Source organism: Phyllostomus discolor, chromosome 8 (assembly GCF_004126475.2).
Source record: "Phyllostomus discolor isolate MPI-MPIP mPhyDis1 chromosome 8, mPhyDis1.pri.v3, whole genome shotgun sequence".
NCBI classification, from domain to species: domain Eukaryota; kingdom Metazoa; phylum Chordata; class Mammalia; order Chiroptera; family Phyllostomidae; genus Phyllostomus; species Phyllostomus discolor.
In genome coordinates, this window is record NC_040910.2 from 63,747,961 (window position 1) to 63,773,223 (window position 25,263).

The 25,263-nt window shown below is 41.0% G+C and overlaps 1 protein-coding gene and 1 non-coding gene across 5 annotated transcripts in view; both read left to right on the plus strand.

Moving 5' to 3' along the window:
- Positions 1-25,263, plus strand: part of ULK2 (unc-51 like autophagy activating kinase 2) — a 113,096-nt gene that overhangs the window by 71,656 nt on the left and 16,177 nt on the right. For 3 of the 4 annotated variants that reach the window (XM_036032947.1, XM_028534474.2, XM_036032948.1), the window contains 8 exons: positions 790-870; positions 2,864-3,150; positions 3,995-4,182; positions 6,557-6,660; positions 20,850-20,999; positions 22,288-22,496; positions 24,361-24,539; positions 24,988-25,106. In XM_036032947.1, coding sequence (XP_035888840.1) covers positions 790-870; positions 2,864-3,150; positions 3,995-4,182; positions 6,557-6,660; positions 20,850-20,999; positions 22,288-22,496; positions 24,361-24,539; positions 24,988-25,106 — 1,317 coding nt within the window. The remainder of the gene's footprint in view (positions 1-789; positions 871-2,863; positions 3,151-3,994; positions 4,183-6,556; positions 6,661-20,849; positions 21,000-22,287; positions 22,497-24,360; positions 24,540-24,987; positions 25,107-25,263) is intronic. The other variant, XM_036032946.1, reaches the window with a different exon arrangement.
- On the plus strand, positions 20,580-20,743 carry LOC114515448. Its single transcript, XR_003686196.1, has one exon. It is a non-coding gene; the product is annotated as a U1 spliceosomal RNA (small nuclear RNA).

The window sequence follows — 25,263 nt, forward strand, 5'->3', positions numbered from 1 at the left end:
ACTGAGCCACACCAGCCAGGGCCATTCTCATTATATTAACAATGGTTGGACTTTTTCTGGACAAATCTTATATGCCTCTTGTCTACTTAAACTGCCTTAAATCTTCCCCAATTTTCCTTTTTTGTTGGTTTGTGTTCTTAGAGGTACATGCAAAGAAGGTAGGTGCAGAGATGTGTAAAAGATTGGGGAAATCAGTGATGGACAAAGGGGAGGAAGCAGGAGTTGACGGAGAGCCATTCAGTCCACCATGCAGATGTGACCTCCATAAGGGCGAGAGGAAGGAAAGAGGACTCCTGACTATAGCGAATTCTAAGAAGATTTCAGCCAGGCTGACGGAGTGTCCCGAGCACTAAGTTGTCCAAATTTCCTGACCTGCTTGAATAGGCCTATATTAGTGCCTCGACCACATGCAGTTAGTGACTGAGTGCAGCCCTGAGGAGCATGCTGCAGTAGGAACATGGTAGCTCAGAGGGACAGTAGCTGTTCTGCTGGTCAGCTCCACAAGCCCCACACAATGTGTACAAACTCTTTGTATGTTATAGGCATTGATTTGTTTACATGACTCTCTTTCCTACTGATCTTGTTTTAAGGCAGATCATAGGTACTTTTTTTTTATCTTTGTGTACCCAGTACCCAGCACAGTGGTTACTTAGTCTGTGTTAGCAGAATTAAATCTTTGCTAATTAAATTTGTAAACTATATCATACTGTGCAATTTGTGCATGTGTTGCCTGTTTTTGTTCTTTACTGGCTTTGAATCATTCCTTTCTCCATATTTCCCTCTTTATAGTTGGTACCATTCCTGAGCACTTCAGCCAGTGCTGCTGTGGCTATCCTCAGGGCCATGAATCCAGGAGCCGAAACTCATCAGGTAGGAAGTGTATTTGGTATAGTCATAATTTTAAGCCTGTTACAAGTGGATTTGAGTTATATTTTTCTGGTCTTATTAAAAGAATAGAATTGGTATGAAGTATTTTCCCAGCTGTCCTGTTTTTTAGAATCTTGTTCATTATGTTTTAGTAGTCAGGCAGTTGAATATCTCTTTTTGGGTATATGATTCTGTTATGAAAATAAATCCTAGGAATTAAGTACCTTAACTAGATTTTGGTCATTGTCACACAGATAATGAAAATCATTTAAGGGGATGAAAATCTGTTACTTGGATTAATACTGTTTTTTTTTTTATCCTTACTCGAGGACATGCTTATTGATTTTAGAGAGAGGTGGAGGGGGAGAGAGAGAGAGGGCAACATTGATGTGAGAAGGAAACATTGATAGGTTGCCTCTTTATAAGCTCCCCGACTGGTGACCAAACCTGCAACCTAGGCATGTGCCCTCACCAGGAATGGAACCTGTGACCTTTTGGTTTATGGGACTATGCTCCAACCAGCTGAGCCATACCAGCCAGGGCTGATTAATAATATTCTTGGTAAGAGCTACCAGTTAGCATCAAATAAAAAAGAAACATTTATTTGCTTTATTATATAACATATGCCTCCCAAGGTATGTGTAAATGATACTCTTTTAAAAGACTTTATTTATTTTTAGAGAAAGAAGAACGGAGGGAGAAAGAGGGAGAGAAACATTAGTGTGTGGTTGCGTCTGGTGTGCCCCTAACTGTGACCTGGCCTGCAGCCCAGGCATGTGTTCCTGGGAATCAAACTTTCCACCCTTTGGTCTGCAGGCTGGTGCTCAATCCATTGAGCCACACCAGCCAGGGCTAAATTATACTTTTAAAAGTCAAAACTTATTATATGCGTATTTGAGGAGTTGGTCAGTTAAAGGAATTCTGTGTTACTCAGGAGAGCATAAAACTTAGCTTTCTCCAGACATAGCATTTTGCCAATAATTTTCAATATTTGTGTGTATATGAATATACACATATATGCGTGCATATATGTGTGTGTCTGTGGGTGGGTTTGGCCAAACCCTGTTCTGAAAGATTTGAATATCAAATTTAGGATGAGATTAAACCAAGAGTAGCCAGTAGTAGGAAAAACTCCTATTGGTGTTCATTTTTGTAAAGATTACGGTTATAGATCACTAACAAGATTTGTATGTTCTTAATGTTCTTAGTGGTAGTTTGGCTTGCAGGAAGTGCCAAAGAATGTATGTGTAACTGGAGCTCAAGGCTTAGTGAGCCTTAAGTTGACAACAAGTTTGTGTGGGTCAGTTCCCTTATTGTTGCCAAGTGTGCAGCGTATAAGACTGTCTCCGAGGCCCTTCATATCATATCCCCTGAAGGGTCAAGAATATCTGTGGACAAGTATTTTCTTTGTAGAGAATTCGGATACTTTATGTTTTTAAATGAATTTCATTAATGAAATTGACAACAAATTATCCATCAGCTTGTTATTTTTAAATAAAATTCAGGAAAGGTGTACTTTCTAATTGTCTTTCTTATACTTTATACATTTTTTAAAATAAGGGTTTTTTTCTGGGTTAGTTTGAAAAGTTTATTTTAGTTGCAATGTGAGAAAAGGGAATAATACATTGATATACTTAAGTATGTGTTTATACAAATGGACAGATCATCTTGTTTATTGTAGGTTTTGTTGTTTTTATTAACTTTAACCATTTACTATATAGTTTTTGTTGGGTTTGATTAGACCTTACATTAATTTGAGTTATTTGCTAGCTGCTGGTAAAAACATCTATGATCTCCTGAGAATACCAATGACAGTGTCACTGTTTTATAAAGGATGCCAAAAAATAGTCTCCTGCCAAGTAAACACTTTTAGAATATCACATGAAAAATAAGACATACATTAGAATTCTGATTTGAGGAACTGTCTTCTTAATTTTTATGTTTTTGCCCTATACTTCTTCACTTTGGGTAAATGCTGCACCCATGTCCTTGGCAGGTTCTTCAGGGCTGCAGGCGCAGTCACCGCAGTCCTTCCTACTGGGGGCCAGGCTGCCAAGCGCTCCTATCCTCACTGACACCCACCAGAACAAGCAGAAGCTGAGGAAGCAGCACTCAGACCCTGTGTGCCCAGCCCACATGGGGGCCGCACACAGTGGCTCACCTCAGCCTGGCCGGCCTGGCAGCCTTGGGACTTCTCCCACCAAACACACTGGGTCCTCTCCACGGGGGTCCGACTGGTTCTTTAAAACCCCTTTACCAACAATCATTGGCTCTCCTACTAAGGTGTGTTTATTAAACCCTTTGTAAGTGTTACGACTTGGTTAAATTAACATTGGCAAAGTGAAGCACAGAGTCCCAGATAGAGGTCTAAGGTTCCACGACAGACCACGAGAGAAATTGAAATAGAGGTTTGTTCCTCACAGGTCCTGAAAGAAAAACCCTGCACACCCTGGGACAGGAGGAGGGGGCCCAGGGAAGTGCAGACAGGGCTCAGACAGGGAGAGACAGCACCTAGACCTGTGCGCATGGTCTTCATGGGTGGAGTGTTGTGGGGTTCCTGGCTAAGACTGGATCAGTCATTTCAAACTAAAAGGGCAGGGTTCTGGTAAGCTCCATGGGGTCTGACCTAATGGGTGGACAGGGAAGATCCTGGGAGGCGGGGAATTACCTTAGGAGCTTACATTTGCTGTGACGCTGTAGACTGCCATCTAGGTTGTGTGCTTGCAAGTGGGCTGGGGTCAAGTTAAGGTCCCTATAGCCCACTTGGCCAAGCAGAATGGATGTGGAGGTGCAATACCATGGAGGTGCAATACTATCAACTCTCTATAGTAGGTCATGAACCAGTATAGTTAAGTACTTTATGGAAAGGATTCATGAAGCGAAGAGCTACAGTTTAATGAGCACTTGCTGTGTGCCAGGCACATGTAGGCCCTGTATACTTGCTGAATGCTTTATAGACATTATTCCACTGAACTGTCCACGGTTGTAGAGGCTGTAAGTAGAAGAGCCAGTATTTAAATCCAGGTCTGACGGACTCCAGAGTTTCCTCCTGACTTCTGGGCCACACAGCCTGGCAAGACTGAGCACTTTATACATCCTAATAACTAGCTTACCTGTGTTTCTCTAGACCATAGCTCCTTTCAAAATCCCTAAAACACAAGCATCTTCCAACCTGCTAGCCCTGGCTCCTCGTCACGGGCCTCCTGAAGGACAGTCTAAAAATGGGAGTGACCCACGAGAATGCTCTCATTGTCTCTTAGCACAAGGAAGTGAGAGGCAGAAGGCTGAGCAGCAGAGCAAGGCTGTGTTTGGCAGGTAAAAGACCCCATTTCCTTCCAGTGTTCAACATGAAAACTATAATTGTATGTTTATTTCTATTATAAAAGCAACAGATTAAATTAGTTTAGTAGCTGGACATGAACTGTGTACATTTATAATGTCTGAAAACCATAGATGCTTTTTAAAATATATTTTATTGATTATGCTATTACACTTGTCCCATTTTCCCCCTTCACTCCCCTCCACCCTGCACAACCCCTCCCACCCACATTCCCCACCTTTAGTTCATGTCCATGTGTCATAAGTTGTTTAGCTTCTATATTTCCCATACTATTCTTGCCCTCCCCCTTTCTATTTCTACCTACCATCTATGCTACTTATTCTCTGTACCTTTTCCCCCTCTCCTCCCACTCCCCTGTTGCTAACCCTCCATGCGATCTCCATTTCTGTGGTTCTGTTCCTGTTCTAGTTGTTTGCTTAGTTTGCTTGTGTTTTAGGTGTGGTTGTTAATAATTGTGAGTTTGATGTCTTTTTTTTTACTGCTCATATTTTTATCTTCTTTTTCTTAGATAAGCCCCTTTAATACTTCATAAAATAAGGGCTTGGTGATGATGAACTCCTTTAACTTGACCTTATCTGAGAAGCACTTTATCTGCCCTTCCATTCTAAATGAAAGCTTAGCTGGATAGAGCAATCTTGGATGTAGGTCCTTGCCTTTCATGACTTGGAATACTTCTTTCCGGCCCCTTATTTCCTGCAAGGTCTCTTTTGAGAAATCAGCTGACAGTCTGATGGGAACTCCTTTGTAGGTGACTGTCTCCTTATCTCTTGCTGCTTCTAGAATTCTCCTTCATTTTTACCTTGGCTAATGTAATTATGATGTGCCTTGGTGTGTTCCTCCTTGGATCCAAGTTCTTTGGGATTCTTTGAGCTTCCTGGACTTCCTGGGAGTCTATTTCATTCACCAGATTGGGGCAATTCTCCTTTATTATTTGTTCAAATAAGTTTTCTACTGGTTGCTCTTCCTCTTCCCCTTCTGATACCTCTATAATTCGGATGTTGGAATGTTTCAAGATGTCCTGCAGGTTCCTAAGCCTCTCCTCATTTTTTTGGAATTCTTGTTTCTTCCTTTTTTTCTGTTTGGTTGTTTCTTTCTTCCTTCTGGTCCACTCCATTGATTTGAGTCCCAGTTTTCTTCTCATCACTATTGGTCCCCTGTGCATTTGTCTTCATTTCACTTAGTATAGCCTTCATTTTTTCATCTAATTTGCAACCAAATTTAACCAGTTCTGTGAGCATCCTGATTGCCAGTGCTTTGAACTGTGCATCTCATAGGTTGGCTATCTCTCGGTTGCTTAAAAGTAAAGACTGCGGAGCTTTCAGTTCTGTTTGAGCCATCTTCCCCCCTCCTCCCTTTGGTCTGTCGCACCTGTTACATATGAGGGGTGGAGTCTTAGGTGTTCACCAGGGCAGGGCACCCCAGTCGCTGTGTTGTATGTGGGGGCAGGGTCTGAGGGAACAATGGCATCTCCTCCGCTCTCTCTTGGATTTCAGTCTCCTCTGCCGCTTCCCACCAGCAGATTAGGCCCTTCTGGTGCTGGCTCCTGGGCGGGTGGGCTTGTGTACTTTCTAGAACCCTGTGGGTCTCCCCAAGGAGCTCTCCTGTGAGGCTGGCAGAGTCTTCCAGCCTCAGCCCCACAGGTGTTTTCAATCAGTGTTTTTAGATTTTATTTCTTGGTGCTGGGGCCCTGGGTTGCACAGTCTGTGTCGTTGCCGGTTTTCGCCTAGTTTATCTGTGCTCCAATGTGTGACTGGGGACAGCCAGCTGCCTTGCACATCTCACTGGGTCTGCTCATTGCTTCGGGCTCCCAGGGTCTGCCACCAGGTCCATCAGCTGCCCCTGTGCCTGGGGTCAGCCAACTGCTGCCTGCACCCTGCGCACCCGCATCTGCCAGCCACCGCTTTTTCCTGCTGGGGTCCCTTGACCCCTCTGTAGACCTCTGACTCTGGGCCTCCTTACCGGTCTGGATGAATGGTTGTCAGACTTCCGTACAGTTCATTTTTCTCTGTTCTGGTTGCTTTTGTGTTTCTAAATTTTTGTTGTCCTTAGTTTTGGTTGTGCGAGGAGGCACAGTGTGTCTACCCACGGCCTCCCTCTTGGCCGGAAGTCCTCCATAGATGCTTTCTTTAACTATAAATACAGAGCTCTGAATTTCCTGAATATTCTATTTCTGTCTTTTATTCGAGTTAATGAAGTTTATCTCTACCTTGAATTGTTTGGTATCTTTTTTTTGTCTTGTTCTCTGATTTCCCACTAACCCTTTTATGGCTTGGCTCAAATCCTTATTATTTAAAGGTCTGGATTTTTTTAAGTATACTTTTTCATTATTAATATCACTCTTCTTTTTAGATCTGTCAGTACTGGGAAATTATCTGATCAACAAGTAAAGACACCTCTAGGTGGATATCAGGGCAGCACAGACAGTTTAAATGCAGAACGACCAATGGATACAGGTAAGAAAATCTAGTTGTTTTGTGGTGGGGGGGGGTGGACGGGGCAGGTAATTTGTTCCCTTACGCATTAATTTCCTATTGCTGCTGTAATAAATTGCCATAGGCTTGGTGGCTTAGAACAACATAAATGTATTATCTTAACAGCTCTGGAGGTTGAAAGTTTGAAATATGGGTCTCCCTGGACTAAAATTAAGGTATCAGCTGGGTTGCAGTCCTTCTGGAGACTCTAGGGGAGAGTGGGTTTCCTTGCTCTTCCAGCTTCCAGACTACCCTCTTTCCTTGGCTCGTGCCCCCTCCTACCCTGAAAGCCAGCAGTGGCCAGTCTAGATTCTGACCTGCCTCCCTGTTCTGCATCTCAAGCACCCTCATGAGTACAGGGGCTCACTGGTAACCCAGGATTATCTCTGTATCTTAAGGTCAGTTGATTCGGAATTCTGGTTCTATCTGCAACTTTAATTTTATTTTGCCGTGTAACATTGCCTCTTTTAAGGTTCCAGGGGTTAGTACATGGGTATCTGTGGATGGGGTAATTATTTAACTTAACTGCTTCTGTTGATTGAGCATGCACTTAGTGATCCAGATTTTTTCACGCTGTCCCTGTCCTTTATCTTCTATAAATAGCCCATCAAGATAGCCCATCAAGATAGCCCATCTAGATAGCCCTCAATAGCCCATCAAGATAGGGGCTCATTCAGTGTTTTGATGATCAACAGCCTGTGCATTAGAAGGAATTCTGACCAAGGTTGTTTTAATCAGTAGGATAATACTGGCTAAACCTAGGCTAAACATATGTGTACTCTTGAGCATTTCTTACACAGCAAATTGATCCTGTAAAGAATCATAGGTCACTGAGATCCCTAGCCTTTTCATAGTTGTTCCTGGGACTATTATGTCTATGGATCCACATCTAGATTACTCAACTGCTTGTCAAAAAATACAAAGGGCAGATTCCAGACCCTAACTCAGACTTGTTTAATCACATTTTCTGGGACTTGTCACATGATTATTCAGTACATTCAAATTTCAGAATCACTATTGTAACCTATTGTTTTTTCTATATTTTTAAAAGTCATAATTGTTTATTAAGATCTTGCATAGGAATAAGAAATGGGTAAACATACAGTAGTGGCTCAACTCCCCAGTCAGTTTAATATCTCAAAGTTTTTACTATTTTACACATCTTTATGCATACCAAATGTATAGAACTAGTACAGACCTTTTGGGAGTACAAAAAATTTCTGAGAATTGGTTTCCTCTTGGGCCAAGATCTGTTGTGACCTGAGGAACTGTGACACAGAGAAACTTGTGAGAGGTTTCTTATAACACAGTATAATTTTTAATTGACTTTCCTGTGAGCATCCAAAGGAGGTAGTATCTATACTAGCAAGTGTCTGATTGAACAGGATTCCCTTCTACAAGGGAATATTGTAGGACCTATTGTTGCACTCCACTTGAGTCTTGCTTGCATGGTTCTGAAGGGAAGTCTGGTATATTTCTTACTCATGTTCCTTTGTAGGTGAGGTGTTTTCTTTTTCTTTGGTTTATTCCGAGGTTTTTTTTCTTTGTCTTTGATTTTCTGCAGTTTGAATATGATACAGATTTTTTTGTATTCATCATGCTTGGTGTTGTGAGCTTCCTGGAGCTGTGGTTTGGTTCTGTCACTAATTTTGAAAAAATTCTCAGTCATTTGTACTTCAAATATTTCTGCTGTTTCTTTTTCTCTTCTCCTTCTGAAATTCCCACTATGTGTGTGTTACTCCTTTCAGTTATCCCATATTCTTGGATATTCTGTGGGCTTTGTTTCTCTTTTTTTTTTCTTTTTGCTTTTCAGTTTGCAAGTTCCTGTTGACATGTCTTTGAACTCACTGATTCCTTCCTCAGACATGTCCAGTCTGATATGCTTATGAAATGCATTTTTCATCTGTTTAAGTGATTTTTTGATATATTGCATGTCCTTTTTATTCTTTCTTAGAGTTCCCATTTCTCTGCTAATGTTACCCATCTGTTCTTACATGTTGTTTAGTTTTTCCATTGGAGTCCTTAGCATATTCGTTGTAGTTATTTTAAATTTTTGTTTTGATATTTGCAATGTTTGCACTATATCTGAGTCTGGTTCTGACACTTGCTCTGCCTCTTCAAACTGCTTTTACCATTGGCTTGTCTTTTAATTTTTTGCTGAGAGCCAGACATGATACATTGGACAAAAGGAATTGAGGTGAATAGTGTGAAGTTTTTTGTTAATTGGACTAGGAGTTAGGCTGTTTAGTGTTTGCTGTAGCTGTAAGTATCAGAGGCTAAACTCTCTTCTAATGTCATGTTTTTGTCTCCCTGTTGTCTTTGAGTTTCCCTAGATGCCCCTTCTTAAATAACATTTGAACTTTGCCTGACTCTGTACTGTCTTCTAAGAGGTTTGTAGCTTAGCTCTTACATTTAGGTCTTTGATCCATTTGACTTAATTCTGTGGATAAGGTGTTGTATAGATCCAGCTGCATTTGTTTGCATGTGGATATTCAGGCCTCCCAGCACATTTTATTGTAGAGACTATTCTTTCCTTCATTGAATTGTTTTTTCTAGCTTGGATTTTTCATCGTATTTCATTGATCTGTATGTCTATATGTATGCTGGTTCCATACTGCCTTGATTTCTGTAGCCTTACAGTAAGTACTTTTAATTTTAACTTTATTTTTTACAGTAAGTTTTGAAACCAGGAAATGTGAGGCCTCCACCTTTGTTCTTTTTCAAGATTGTTTTTGTTATTCTGAGCTATGAATTTTAGCATTATCTTGCCAGTTTCCAAAAACTAGATAGAATTTCAATAGGGATTTCATTAAATTTGTACATCAATATAGGAAATGTTGCCATCTTAACAATTTTAAGTCTTGATTTATGAACATGGGATTTCTTTCCATTTACTTAGGTCTTCTTTAATTTACTTCATCAGTGTTTTGTATTATTCAGAATAGGAGTTCCACACTTCTGTTAAATTTATTCCTAATTATTTTATTGTTTGATGCTGTTTTAAATGGAACTGTTTTTTTAAATATACTTTCCCCCTTCACTCCTCTCCACCCTGCACACCCCCTCCCACCCACATTCCCCCCCTTTAGTTCATGTCCACGAGTCATAAGTTGTTTAGCTTCTACATTTCCCATACTACTCTTGCCCTCCCCCTGTCTATTTTCTACCTACCATCTATGCTACTTATTCTCTGTACCTTTTCCCCGCTTTCTCGTCCTCCCACTCCCCTGTTGCTAACCCTCCATGTGATCTCCATTTCTGTGGTTCTGTTCCTGTTCTAGTTGTTTGCTTAGTTTCTTTTTGTTTTTATTTTAGGTGTGCTTGTTAATAATTGTAAATTTGCTGTCATTTTACTATATATGTTTGTTATCTTCTTTTTCTTAGATAAGTCCCTTTAATATTTCATAGAATAAGGACTTGGTGATGATGAACTCCTTTAACTTGACCTTACCTGAGAAGCACTTTATCTACCCTTCCATTCTAAATGAAGGATAGAGCAATCTTGGATGTAGGTCCTTGCTTTTCATGACTTGGAATGCTTCTTTCCAGACCCTTCTTTCCTGTAAGGTCTCTTTTGAGAAATCAGCTGACAGTCTGATGGGAACTCCTTTGTAGGTGACTGTCTCCTTATATCTCTTGCTGCTTTTAGGATTCTCTCCTTATCTTTAATTTTGGCTAAGGTAATTATGATGTGCCTTGGTGTATTCTCCTTGGGTCCAAGTTCTTTGGGACTCTCTGAGCTTCCTGGACTTCCTGGAAGTCTATTTCCTTTGCCAGATTGGGGCAGTTCTCCTTTATTATTTGTTCAAATAACTTTTCCACTTGTTGCTCTTCCACTTCCCCTTCTGATACCCCTATAATTCAGATCTTGGAACGTTTCAAGATGTCCTGGAGGTTCCTAAGCCTCTCCTCAGTTTTTTGAATTCTTGTTTCTTCCTTTTTTTCTGTTTGGTTGTTTCTTTCTTCCTTCTGGTCCACTCCATTGATTTGAGTCCCAGTTTTTTTCTCATCACTATTGGTCCCCTGTACATTTTTCTTCATTTCACTTAGCGTAGCCTTCATTTTTCCATCTAATTTGCAACCAAATTTAACCAGTTCTGTGAGCATCCTGATTGCCAGTGCTTTGAACTGTGCATCTGATAGGTTGGCTGTCTCTTGGTTGCTTAGTTGTATTTGCTGTGGAGCTTTGATCAATTCTTCCATTTGGGCCGTTTTTTTGTTTTGTTTTGTCGCACTTGTTATGTAGTGAGAGGTGGAGCTTTAGGTGTTCACCAGGGCAGGGCAGCCCAGTTGCTGGGTTGTGATGCTATATATGAGGGCAGGGTCCGAGAGGGAACAGTGGTGCTTGCTCTGTTCTCTGTCAGATTTCAGTCCCTTCTGCCGCTTCCCCCAAGCAAACTGGGCCCTTCTGATACTGATTCGGTGGGTTGGCTTGTGTACATTCCAGGAACCTGTGGGTCTCTCCAACAAACTCTCCTGTGAGGCTGGGAGTCTCCCTGCGCCTCATCCTCCACAGGTGTTTTCATTCGGTGCCCCAGGGCTCTATTTTCTAGTGCTGGGACCCTGGGTTTTGCCGTCTGTCTGGCTCCCCAGTTTCACTTGGGTTGTCTGCCTGCAAATGTGGGACCGCCCAGTCAGCCAGCTGCTTTGCACGCAGTGCCTTATTGGGTCTGCCTGTTGCCACCCCGAACCTAGGGTCCGCTTACTGAGGTCTTGCGCACCTGGGATGCTTTGCATGCCTGGTGCCACTGCCTTTTTTACTGCGACACCTCTCCACCGGGCTGTGGGACTCCACCCTTCCTAACGGTCTGGATGAATGTGTCTATTTGGACTCCTTGGTTGTCCGACTTCTATACAGTTCAATTTTCTGTCAATTCTGGTTGTTTGTTTCTAAATTGTTGTTGTCCTTATTTTGGTTGTGCAAAGAGGCACAGTGTGTCTACCTACGCCTCCATCTTGGCTGGAAATCTCTATTCTATGTGTTTTGATGGGAGGATTTAATCCATTTATGTTTAAGGTTATTAGCGATAGGTACTTCTTCATTGCCATTTTTTTGCACCTGTGTTCCTCTCTCTCTCACTCTTTTTCTTCCTTTTCTTAAAGTAATCCCTTTAGCATCTTTTGCAAAGCTGGTTTGGTGTAGGTGTATTCTTTTAGACGACTTTCGTCTGGGAAACTTCTTATTTGGCCTTCCATTTTAATTGAGGGCCTTCCATTTTAATTGAGAGCCTTGCTGGATAGAGTAGTCTTGGTTGCAGGCCTTTGTTTTACATTACTTGGAATATCTGTTGCCACTCCTTTCTCACTTGGAGCATTTCCATTGAGAAGTCAGCTGCTAGTCTTATTGGGGCACCCTTGTATGTTACTTCCTGTTTCTCCCTTGTTGCCTTTAAGGTTCTCTCTTTGTGTTTGAATTTTGCCATTTTAATCATAATGTGTCTTGAAGTAGGACTCCTTGAGTTCCTCTTGGTGGGGACCTTCTGTGCTTCCTGGATTTGTGTAACTTTTTCTCTGATCAAATTTGGGAAGTTTTCTATAATTACTTTTTCAAACAGGATTTCTATCCCTTGCTCTTCTTCTCCTCCGTCTGGTATCTTGCAGTTCCCTTACCATCTCTTTGTTCTTTCTAAGTCTTTTTTCCTTTTCTTACTCTATCTGGGTGTTTTTTTCTACCTTGTCCTCTGTCTCACTGATTCGATCCTCTGTTTCATCCAGCCTGCTTGTAATTCCTTCTAGTTGTTTTTTTCTTCCCCCAAGATTTTATTGTTCATTTCTTCCTGGTTTTTGTTTATAGTTTTTGTTTTGTTTTTCATACTGTTGTAGTTTTCACTCAGTTCCTTGAAGTTGTCTGTGATTTCCTTGAGCATCTTTATAACCATTATTTTGAATTCTATATCTGATAGTTTGCTTACCTTCATTTCATTTAGCTCCTTTAGTGGGGAGTCTTCCATTCCTTTTGATTGCATGTTCTTTTTTGTCTCCCCATTTTAGGTGACTCTTTTTGTTTCTATCTGTGCTTCCTGATATTCCGCTTTGCTAGCTATCTTTGTAGGGTGAACTTCTGTGGTAGGGATTCTGTGGGGTTCAGTACTGTGGTCTCTTCAGTCTCCTTGTCTGGATGTTCTAGGTTTGCCCTCACTTCTATTTGTGCGGGCTCTCTTGTTGTACTTGGATTTTTACCTTTTGGTGGTTCCTTTGTTGGTGGTTTCTCTCCTCTAGCATTTATTCTAATGTTTGCAGTTCCCACCTCTTCTTGTATGTGGTCAGTGGCAGGGGGAAGGCAAAATGGATTAAGACAGCAGGAGACTATTTTATGGGATTTAAAGTATCAGCAAGTAGAAAAGAGATAGGAAATTCTTTGGATAAATATAGCGTTAACTGTGATTTCACCCAACTAGCCACTTTTTATGAAAGGTGAAAGAGAGTAAGACTCTTGTTAGAGGGGAGGAGGATTGTGAGCTGAATCCAGAAAACAGAGTGCTTGTGCAAGGTTAGATGTTGAGATGTAGTGAGAATAAAGGATAGAAAGTAGGCATAGTGTGAGAGAGAATAGAGTTAACCACAACAATAATAACGCTCAGGAATATAGTGAAGTGGGCTAAGATCAGGGAGGGGTGCTGTATAGTATTTACAATTGTATGGAACAACAGTAATTTACAGTAGTACTGGAACAACAATAATGTGACAAGAAATATATGATTTGGATAAGCAGAATAGAAAGTACCCAATCAAGAGTAGTGTGTTATTGGAAAACAAGTGAAGTGAAAGAAGGAAAGTTAAAATACAATAAAGAGAGAATAAAGGAAAACCAGTCAAACAATGCAATTAAACAGATAATTAAAAGGAGGACAACTAAACATATGGAAGAGAAATAAAAAAAAATACTAATAGCCCTGGCTGGTGTAGCTCAGTGGATTGAGCGCGGGCTGTGAACCAAAGCATCACAGGTTTGATTCCCAGTCAGGGCACATGCCTGGGTTGCAGGCCACGGCCCCCAGCAACTGCACATTGATGTTTCTCTCCCTCTCCCTCCCTCCCTCTCTCTCTCTCTCTCTCTCTCTCTCTCTCTCTAAAAATAAATAGATAAAATCTTAAGAAAAAATACTAATAAAAGAAGTAAAAATAATGAGAAAATAATAATACACATAAACAATAAAATGCCAGCTCTATGGGATAGTAAAGTGACATTTGTCTCAGTTTTGGGGGTTAGCCTTGTGCCACCCCCTTTGGGTCTGTCTCTGGACCCTTTGTAATTCTACTTCTTATTGTCTCACTTAGGGGAAGAAAAAAAAAGAAAAAAAGATAGAGGAAAGAAAAAAATAAGCCTCCTGCTGACTTTAAACCTGTTCAGCAACTTCTGCTGATCTTCCTGGATGCCACAGGAAGAGAGGGGCTGTGCTTTGATTTTCTCCCTTCCTATAGTTTTGAGAGAATGGGGACCAGGTCTGGGCTGCAATATTCACAGTTGCCCAGGTCCTCCATGAGCTGCCAGGCTCCAATCAGAGCCACTCAGCCTCTAGGGTGTGTAGCTCAAATCACCCTTGGGGTGAGCCAGCTGAGAGTTCCTTACAAAACAGCTGCCCACTGTTCTTAAGCGCACAGCTTTTCCAACCAGTCTGGAGACTATCCAAGTCAGGGTCCGACACCGTCTCATTCCTCCCTTCTCCAGATGTCACTTGGCACTTCAATTTCTCTGGTGCCAGGTCCACAGCCAGGTGTATACTGCCTCTGTGTGTCTCCCACTTCATCTCTATTCCCCCAGTGACTTCCAGCATCCAGGACCCTCCTGGTGCTGGGCTGCCCTCCATTCTCTGGTAGGGGAGGGAGCTGGTGATCTAACTCTCCTCCTCATATCCTGTGGCAGGCGCTGGGCCAGGGGGCCACAGCAGCCTCGGTGCCTGCACATATCTCAGGGACATTACCATTCCAGTGCAATCTCCTCACCATCTGTGTTTTAATGTCCTCTACAATTGTTGGCCTCCAAACTTATGTAAGCTGGGATTCTGTTGGCTGTTTACTCTGTTCCTCAGAAGATCGACTAGGTGTTCCCGCTTGGCACAGGGAGAACTGGGGTCCGCTCCCACCTACCTCCCCACCATCTTCCTGCTAAGATATATTCTTCATTTCTGACTGTTCTTTTTCATGGTTTCTTCGTCCTTTTCCATGCTGTTATAGTTCTTAGTAAATTCCCTCAGCGTGCTTGCCTTCAGTTTACTCAACTCTTTTTCTAAAGATTCCTCCTGTTTCATTTGGAGCCTTTGTGGTGTCTCCTCATTTTGTCTGTCTTTTTGTATTTGTTTCTATGTATTAGATAGATTTGCTATGACTCCCAGTCTTCATAGGGTGGCCTTGTCTAATAGGTATCCTGTGGGACCCAGTGGTGCGGTCTCCTTGATCACCTGAGCTGGTTGCTCTAGGAACGTCTCTTGTGGGTTATGTGGGCTCTACTGCTGTAACAGAGTCATAGTTGCTGTTGGCCCTTTTCTGCTTGGCGTTGACCCTTAGGCTGACTGTGAGGCTCAACCCCAACCACTGTGTGTGTACTGAAAGGTTCGCTGATGGAACTGAAAGGTGCTGACCAAAAGAAAAACTAAAAATATCAAATATAATAAAAATAAGCTAAAATATTAAAAAATAATAAAATTAAAAATAAAAAGTTTAACATTTTAAATATTTACAAAATTTAAAATGAAATAATTAAAAATGGAAAAAATATGAAAAGATAAAAGAAAAAAGAAAAGGAAAATGAAAGGGTGAAAATAAAGAAATAATAGAGAGAAACAAAAAATTGAAAAAGAAAAAATCAGGATTCACCTCAAGAGACTTTAGTGGGTTCTGCAACCTCCCTTTGGATGTGTTTGTGAAGTTTGATGGATCCTGTTCTGATGTTGTCTGAAGCTGGACACTTGGCATGTTGGTTCTAAGCCCTTTGGGAGGGATTCCAGGGCAGAATGTCAGTGGGTATGTGTGCCTGGCTTTTGGCAACCTGCTTGAAGCTACAAGCGATCCAGTTTTTGGCTGTCTGTGCTGGACCTGGCTGCACTTGGGAAGGACCAAACTGTTCTCCAAGGTTGCCTTTTACCAGCACTGGGCCCAGGTGTGGGCCATATCCCAAGGCACCCCAGGATCCATCTCGGCCTGCCTCCACCCACTGGCTGCCAGCTAGACTTCCTCACTGGATCTCTTGTGATGGGGAGGTGCCCTTCAGACTCCAGGGAATATAGTGGGTGTGATTCCTCCCCAACAAAGCCACATGACCAAATTTGTCCTGGATTTTATGATAGCCTTAGCAGGGCAGAGCCCCTAGTAGTTAGGCAGGTGGGGACTCCAAAGCCTGGAAGCCAGGAGGGTATTTGTATTAGATCTCCCACGATGGGGAAATGCCAGTCTGGTTCATGGGAAAGTGTGGGTAGGCCCTGCTCCAAAGCCAGTTTCTGGCATTCCTTTAGTGTTCCCACTGCTATGCCCAGGCTATGCCTCTGACTCCTCCATTGGGCTTAAGATCCACTAAGTGGGGTAAATAGGTTCCAGAGGGTGGGGTAATTGCTTTCCTCCAGGCCAGTGCCACTTCCAGGGGGTTGCTCTGCCCAGGGAAGGTGGCTCCTGTGGTATCTGAGTATGACTCAACACTGGGATCCTGGTGGTGATTTCCCCACATTTATCCCTAGATCCGTAGTCCCCAGGCTTCCCTCAAGTGAGTCCAGTCCCTCTGCCCTCCCTCCACTGGAGCCCACGGTGAGTAGCTGTGAGCAAAATTGTGTACATTGGCACTTTAAGAGGGTGTCTGTATCTCCAGCAGACTCCTTGGCAGACAGAAACCCTGACCACTTTTCATAGTTGGCTATGTGCTTGCCTTTTCCTGGCTTTGGTGCTTTGGGCTGGGCAGCCTTACCCAGGGTTTAAGCCCCATGCTGCTCAGGGGCTGAGATATCCCTCTGGCACCTCAGCCCCAATCTGCCTGTGGGGGTGGGGCCAGCCCTTTCTGTGTCACTGCCCATGTCAGAAGCCAGTCTGCGGCTTCTTCTACAAACCCTAAGGCTCCTCTTCAGCTATTCTTCAGTTGGTTTTCTGGTGTGATTGTGTCCCATTTAGTTGTATTTCTAATTTGGTCCTGGGAGGAGGTGTGTTCAGTATCTGCCTACTCCACCGCCACGTTAAAAGCCTTTACTTCTGAAGTATGGTTTTGTTATTTAACAAGTTTAAATAGCTGACTTGAAGTATTTGTTTGCTGATTTTGACAATTGAGCCCTCTGGAGGGCAGGTTCTGTTGCCTCCTTTTCTTCCTGTGTATGGTAACTCTTTTTTGTTTATTTTCATGTATCATAATTTTTGTTGGAAACTAGACATTTTACGTAATATTTTTGTAGCAATTCTGGATGCTGATCTCCCTAGTCCCACACCTGGGCCTTGTTGGTTTGGGCATCTTTATTTGTTTAGTCTTGGTGGGACTATTTCAGTGAGGTCTAACCCATATAGTTAGTGTGAAACTTCTGATGTCATTCCTTCGCGGGCACAGCCTTGGGTATGTGTACAGTTACCCTGTGACTGTGGCTTTAGAAGGTCTCTCTGACTATTTCTCTGATCTCTGGGACTGCCTACCTCTGTTGGTATCACAACCAGCTGGTAGTCTCTACTAATTGCTAGGTGATTGCTCTGTTGTTTTTGACAGTACATTGTTGTAGCATAAATTGTTTTACAGTCTTGTTTAATTGAATTCTGGCCCTTTTACAGAAGTAATCTCTGAAGGTAGTCTTCTTTGAACCTTGTTTGACCATAGGAGGTCTCTTCTTTGCTGTATCTTTCCCTGGTTCTCTCTGTTAAATTTAGATGGTCTATTTGTTGGTTTGTTCCTCTCAGGGAGATACCAGCCTCCCTTTACTTTCTTGCCTTCACAGCCTTCATTATTTTGGACAGCACCCTTAGGTGTGAACTTCCCCATGATTTGTTTCAAATAAAGTCAGTTTCCTTGGGGAGAGTTTCTGAATTCTCTGTTCTCTGCCTCCTTCTGCCCTTGGGGAAATCCTGTTCCCAGTATTCCAGAGCTAGATAGGAGGGCAGCAGCCCCTTCCTCTTAGAATGATGCCCCTGCTTTGTGAGTTGGATGCTGGATAGAGATGGAAGCCTCTGCCCTCCTTGGCTTGTCTCTATTGGTATGGGACCTCTGCCCTTAGTGGCAGGTGAACTGTGTTGAGGGCACTGAGGGCCCTAGTGTCTGATTGCTGGTCCACGTTAGAGCTTCCATTCCCTGAGAAGGGGCTGGTGCAGGAGAGACAGTTCTTTTTCACTGAGAAATAGTGATATTCTTGTATAAATTGTCCTCAGGACAGTTTTCAGAGACTGGAAATAGTTGCTTTTTAAAAAACAGTTGTCACCAGGCATGGCTGTCGCCCAGGGGACCAAGCCTGTGGTGTGCCTCACACTGCACACTGCTCGTCTGGCAGTCACTCTTCTTCTACCTGCTTTTCACCCAAGTCACGAGAAGTGGGGACACTTTTTGAAAACAGCTTGCCTGAATGTCTATTTCTAATTCTCCTTTATAAATACATTTAAATTTCATAGAGCTTGTAAGTTCTAAATGAATATATAATTTAAGTCTATATTTACGGATGTGAAACCAGGTATTTTTCCTTAATTTTTAGGCATAAAATTTATCTCTGATAATTTTTATACTCTTTTCTTTCTTCCACATCAATTTTATCATTATTTGAAATTATGAATTTATTTTTCTAATCATGAAGTTTCAGTTTCTGAAAATAAAAACTATTGATAGTAGGAAAAACTTAAGCCCTTAGGGAAAAAAAAAACCCAAGGTCACTGACTTAAAATACCACCCTAGTGGGCATGGCTAAGTTGGTTGGAATGTCCCATGGATGGAAGGGTTATGGGTTTGATTCCTGGTTAGGTCACATACCTAGCTTCTGGGTTAAACCCAGTTGGGGGATGTATGAGAGGCAGTCAAGAGTTGTTTCTTTCTCACATCAACCTTTATCTCACTCTCCTCATTCTCTCTCTTCTTTCTCTCTAAAAGTGATTAAAAAAAAGTCCTTGTGTGAGGGTATATATATCCTCAATATATATATATATATATTGGGTTGGCCAAAAAGTTCATTTTTTTAAAGATGGTTCTAATAGGGATAAGTTGTCTTTAACTTCATTCGAAATAATTTTATTAGACTGTATTATGACAGCCATATCAGTATGCATTTAAAAATACTTACCAAACTTGGTGAATTTTTGTGTAGCTATTTTAATACTGAAGGTAAAAGAAAATACACAAAATTGCTGACATAGCATACTTTATTATTTCAAGTAAGGTAAAGCCGTGGCTGGTATGGTTTAGTGGATTGAGTGCTGGTCTGTGAACCAAAAGGTCACCAGTTTGATTTCCAGTCAGGCACATGCCTAGGTTGTGGGCCAGGTCCCTGGTTAGGGGTATAGAAGCAACCAATCAATGTTTCTCTCTCACATTTATGTTTCTGTCCCTCTCTTCCTTCCTCCCTTCTCCTCTCTCTAAAAATAAATAATCTTTAAAAACAAAAGAAAGGTAAAAATGCAACTGAAACACACAAAAAAATTTGTGCCATGTATGGAGAAGATTCTGTGACTGATCAAACTTGTCAGAAATGGTTTACAAAGTTTCGTCCTGAAGAGTTCTCGCTGGACAGTGCTCCACCGGTTGGGTAGACCATTTGAAGTTGGTAGCAATCAAATAGAGAGATTAATTGAGAACAATCAACAGTATACCATGCAGGAGATAGCCGACATACTCAAAATATCCACATAAATACAATTATTGGTGAAAAAGAAAAATGTGTCTTTTATTTTGCAGAAAAAGCATACAGACTTTTTGGCTGGCCCAATATACTGTTTGTGTACACACACACAACCCCCCCATAGCCATCTTTAAATACTTTTATATCTATTAAAATAAAAGCATAGAGATATTACATTAAGCAAAGAGAATTGTCTGTCATTTTGTACATCTTCTGTGACAATAGGAACTGTTTAATTAATTTCCACTGATTGATCGCTTGTCTCCTGGAAGGTTTTTATGAATTCACTTTCCTGCTGTTAAGTTTGTTGTGCTCTGTTGATAAGATGGGTCCTAAGAGGCAGTTGTTTTTTTGTGTCTGGGTCAGAGTCTCTCCTTTAAATTTATGATTTATGTTGTTAACTCCCACCTCCATTCTCTGGTCTCAGAAATATAATGTTCTTCAGATGCTTGAGTGTGAAAATGATTTGGACAACTTTTATCGATCCTGCTTAGTTTGGTGGTTGGGGGATTTTTCACCTTCTCTTCATTTAGCCCAAATTCAGCCCATTAGGCCCCTTTGACACATGTCCTACCTCCCTTTCTTCCTGACAGTTGTAAGGGTGCAATTCTAAGGCATAAAAGTACTTTGACAGTAAAAATGTAATTGTCTACATCCTTCTATAGCTCTGTTGCTGTGGAGACTCCTGATCTCCTTTCAGCATTACCTCACATTTTATTTTATTTTTTAATACTCACCCAAGGACATGTCCATTGATTTTAGAGAGAGAGGAAGGGTGAGAGAGAAAGAGAGAAACATTGATGTGAGAAACATCGATTGGTTGCCTTCTGTATGCTCCCTGACCGGGAATCAAACCAACAATCTTTTGGTGTCCTGGACAATACTCCAACCAACTGAGCCACCTGGCCAGGGCTTCCTCACATTTTTATTCCCTGTTCTTGGTTTCCACTTTTTCAAATTACCTTTAACAGGAGTGACTGCAGTTTATGTATTTTAAAAGTATACAGAGGTGACTAAATACTAGGCTTTTCTGTGAAGAAGATTCACAGCCATGAAGAGATGACCATAAAATAGTTTTAATGGATATCTATATTGAATGCTTGTTGTAAAAAAATAAAGAAACCTAGTGTACTCACCTGGCAGGGGAGATACAATGATAATGAAGGTGATTTTCCTAGGGTGAGGTTCAACCATTGCACTCCAGGTGTGCTGACCCCTGCGATTTCCCCAAATGTGGGAAACTCGACTGTATGATTTGTCATGGTGGGGGGCTGTGCTTGTACTCTCCCCTGGGGGAAAAAAAAGAAACCTAGTATAAAAGTAAAGGTCTCCCTATAATTCAACCCTGAATGTAAACACTATCAAAGTAATGTAACATTCTATAACTTTTTGTGGCAGCCCCTGCAGGAGCCTATGGTGTGGTCGTGGCACCTCCAGTGGGAACAGCACCAAGTTCTAGGGCTGTCCTGTTCACAGTTGGGTCTCCTCCACACAGTGCCACAGCCCTGCCCTGTGCCCATGTGGTGCTCCGAGCAAGAACAACCTCAGGTGAGAGTGCTGTCCTGCAGTCTTTGGCTAGTGTTTGGGGTAATTGATAGTGACTTAATTGGGCAACTTAGATAAGTCATTTAACCTCTCTGGAATTCATTTCCTTTTTCCAAATGACATGGAAATAACTATTTTTCTTTACCTTAAAGGGTTGTAAGGAGTAAATAAGGCAATATTTGTAGCAGAAAAGACCTTCATGAAATAAAAGTACTACATTATATATTTATAATAATATATATTATTACATTTCAGTATAAATGTGACTTTTTGATGATGAAGCAGGTATGCATATATACTGCTTCCTGACTTATATTGAAGGCTTATTTTAATACATCCAGTAAAGTTTTTGAAAATGATAGATTGTTTATCTTTGCACTTAATCATATACACATTTAGACAGGCTAATAGATTGGATTTTATCATTCATACTTTATAAATAAGTTATTAATACCAAAACCCAATGAGGTATCATTTGACATTACTTTATTTGTTTTTACTTGTTTTTACTTGTCCTTTAAGTTTTTTTATGCTAAATAAGTTACTAATCAAGATTAGTAGATTAGTAAGCAAAGGATATGAATAGATAACGAGAGGAAATAGAGCTAATAATCTTGTTTTCAAGATATTAAAATTAAAAGTATTAATAAGAATATGTCATTTTAAGAAAGTAACATTTTATACCTTTTAACTAAACCAATATTTAAAACAACATAATGTTCAATGTTGAGGTTTAGTGAGGTCTGTGTGCTCACTCACAGCTGCTTTAGAAAGTGGTGGCAGTTCTTACAAAGAGCTGTTAAAAATGTTTATGATATTTGGTCTGTGGTAATCACATTCCTGTTCATAATACCACTTTGGAGTAGTAACCACAAATAAATCATTCAAAAAGTGGAAAAACTTTGGATTTTATTGTAGTGTTATTTTATATATAAAAAATAGTATAAATGCTTTCAGATAAGCATTATGTATTTAAATTTAGTGAGCCACTATTGCATCTACTGAGTTGTATAATTATAAGGACTATGTAGAAAGAGGGAAATGATTATGCTATAAATTTGTTTAAAACAGAATATTTAAAAACTGGCTGTAATGATGTTTATAAAATAGACATATAGACAGGAATAAAGGTGAACATGGCAAATAAAACCTGTGCATATGTTCAGATAGGAGATCAGTGGCTTTCCTTTTAATGTTCCCTTGTTCCTTTTATAGTATGAGTGGGCAGGGTAGCCCCTTGCCCTGAGCACTCACTCTGGGCCCCATGCCACTTTATCCTGTTTCCTTGCAGTGGGCTCCAGCAGCTCTGGAGGCTCCTTGTGTTCCGCAAGTGGCCGAGTGTGTGTGGGCTCCCCGCCTGGGCCGTGCTGGGGCTCTTCGCCTCCAGGAGCAGAGGCAGCTCCGAGCCTGAGATACATGCCTTATGGTGCTTCACCCCCCAGCCTAGAGGGGCTCGTCACCTTTGAAGCCCCTGAACTGCCAGAGGAAACGCTGATGGAGGTAGAGGAGACACTGTTATGACATATTGTAATCTTGATACAGTAGGAGAGCTTTCTAGGGATGATGAAAGAGCAAAATGCTATCAGAAGTTCTGAAGTACTTTTTCTTTTTATTTGAAAAACATTGCTGATATATTTTCAAAACAATGCTGGCCATGACACTCATCCCTGACAAACTCTGGTTGATAGGAAGTAACACATATAGATTTTGTGTTCTTATTTTTTCTAAACATTTTATTTATTTATTTTTAGACAGAGGGGGAGGGAGGGAGAAAGAGGGAGAGAAACATCAATATGTGGTTGCCTCTCATGCGCCCCCTACTGGGGACCTGGCCAAAACCCAGGTGTGTGCCCTGACTGGGAATTGAACCAGTGACCCTTTGGTTCATAGTCCGGCACTCAGTCCACTGAGACACACCAGCCAGGGCTTTTGCTCTTAATGTTTTAATCTGAAGTTCATTTATTGCTTACAGGACTTTTGAGGCATAATCTTTCTCCTAAAACCATAACTTTTTATTCTCAAAGCTTGTTTTTCTTTATAAGGTAAAAATAATACACTTAAACTCAGGTTTGAAAAAAAAAAAACTCCATAATGCCAGTAGTCACTAACATTGAGAAATAAACCTGCCAACCAGACTGGATGCTCACTCATATTTGTAGACCAGTACCTTTCCTCCATGGACCCAGTTCTACAGGGAAAAACACATCACAATCTGAAGCTTATTGAGCACAAATCTAGAACCAGAGAAGTCAGTTTTATGATTCCAAAGATGCACTAACACCATTCCTCAGTCTGGCTCTAGGAGAGCAGTCAGTGGGCCTACTTTGTGTCTCTTGACCCCTGAATACAATGCTAACTTTGTCTCCATTTCAGATTAAAATGATTAGTTCTCTAGATCAACCAAAGAGTAAATTTACTCTCTAGGCAGGACCTCTTACATTTCTGTTTTGTGTGAGTGAGAATTAAATAATTTCACATAAAAGTTATATGGCATACAAAGCTCTAGTAGTGATTTTGTGGTAAGGTTAGTAGTAATTTTGAAAATGTGTGATAGAGTCTGAGACTGGGTAAGCAATCTTCAGAGTTTTTTCAATCTTCATGAAGTTTGACATAAATTATGGTCCTATATGTGTGGAATGTCATTGATGTACATACTGGAACATACAGTTCAATATGCTGTTGTGAGCTGAGAGACTTTCAGAAGTTGATTGGTTTATTCTCCTGTCTCTAGGAAAATGATCCTCATACTTCTTAACTATGAAAGGAGAGTAAGAATTTTAGTCTTATTTGATACTTCAAATTATAGCTAAAAATAAATGTCAAAACATTAGTTTTAGAATACCCATTTTTACTGCATGCTCTTGTGTCTATCTGTACTTCCCTGTCTAACTGAAAAGATCACAGGAATTTAGAGCATTGGTATTAACTAAAACACCACCAGAAATTAAAGTACTGCTGAAATTATAAGTCAGCAGAATTCACCAAAATATCAAGAAGTATGGTTTACTATACAGAATATCCTTATAATCTTCATATCTGTTTTATCATGTTTTTGTCTCACATATAGTGATTTAGTTGTTCAGTATTTCATTTTTTTCTGGTAAAAACACAGTGACCTCATATCTTTGGAACTTAATATTGTGAGTGTTCTCATATATACACACAAACACGTGCTCGAATCATCCATGTTTGGTTTTATTTGTGTTTATTTTCTCACTAGTTTCCTGGGATTTAAAGTTTTCAATCTCCTTTGACTATTCTGATATTCATAAGTATAGAAAAATATTAGCAGTTCCTTGTTTATGTAGGGAGTGTGCACTCTTTTTAACCTAAAAGTTTCTAAGATGAGTTGGCTTTGCTGCAGCGAGAACACACAGACGCCTTACGCCACCTGAATGTGATGCTGATGTTCACTGAGTGTGTGCTGGACCTGACTGCTGTGAGGGGGGGGGACCCAGAGCTCTACACGTCAGCCGTCTCCTTGTACCAGATTCAGGAGAGTGTGGTGGTGGACCAGATCAGCCAATTGAGTAAAGACTGGGGGTAGGTGCCTCCTTTGTCATTTATTTTGAGGTTCTTTATGCCTTCCACAAATTCAAGTCTGAGATAGAGGACTTGTCACCCACTGAAGATCGTATCTCATTATTAAAAGCTCCAAGGAAGTATTTCATTGGCTCCATTTCACTACATGAGCTGAGACCCGGGGATTCTGCAGCCCTAGTGTTGCCTTTCCCTGTGAAGTATACTGGTCAAGATATTTCATGATAAAGATATCGTTTTGATTTTTATCTGAATGTATCATTGTATTCAAAGTACACACATCTTTTCCCATGCCAAAACTTCCCCCTTCAGGAGTTATTTGTGCATTAAAAATGTCAAGGAGAATGATACTCCCTTAGAAAGGCTATTTTAATGATGCTGTGATGTATAAAGAGCCAAGTCTGGCATATGGTTCACTGGATAACCCTCTGCTTGTTGTCTTCTGGCACAGGCGGGTGGAGCAGCTGGTGTTATACATGAAAGCTGCGCAGCTGCTAGCAGCATCGCTGCATCTTGCTAAAGCCCAGATCAAGTCCGGGAAACTGAGCCCATCCACGGCAGTGAAAGAAGGTATGTGTGGAGTGCTTGAGCTGCCCTCTTTCCCCTTACACTAAGAAAGTTTTTGATGAGGTGTCACTGTTACTACATATTCTTAAATGGGAAAAAAAGCTGGCTTTTCTGTTTTCTTTTTTTTTGCCACTTAATTGATACCGAGAGCAAAGTGCTT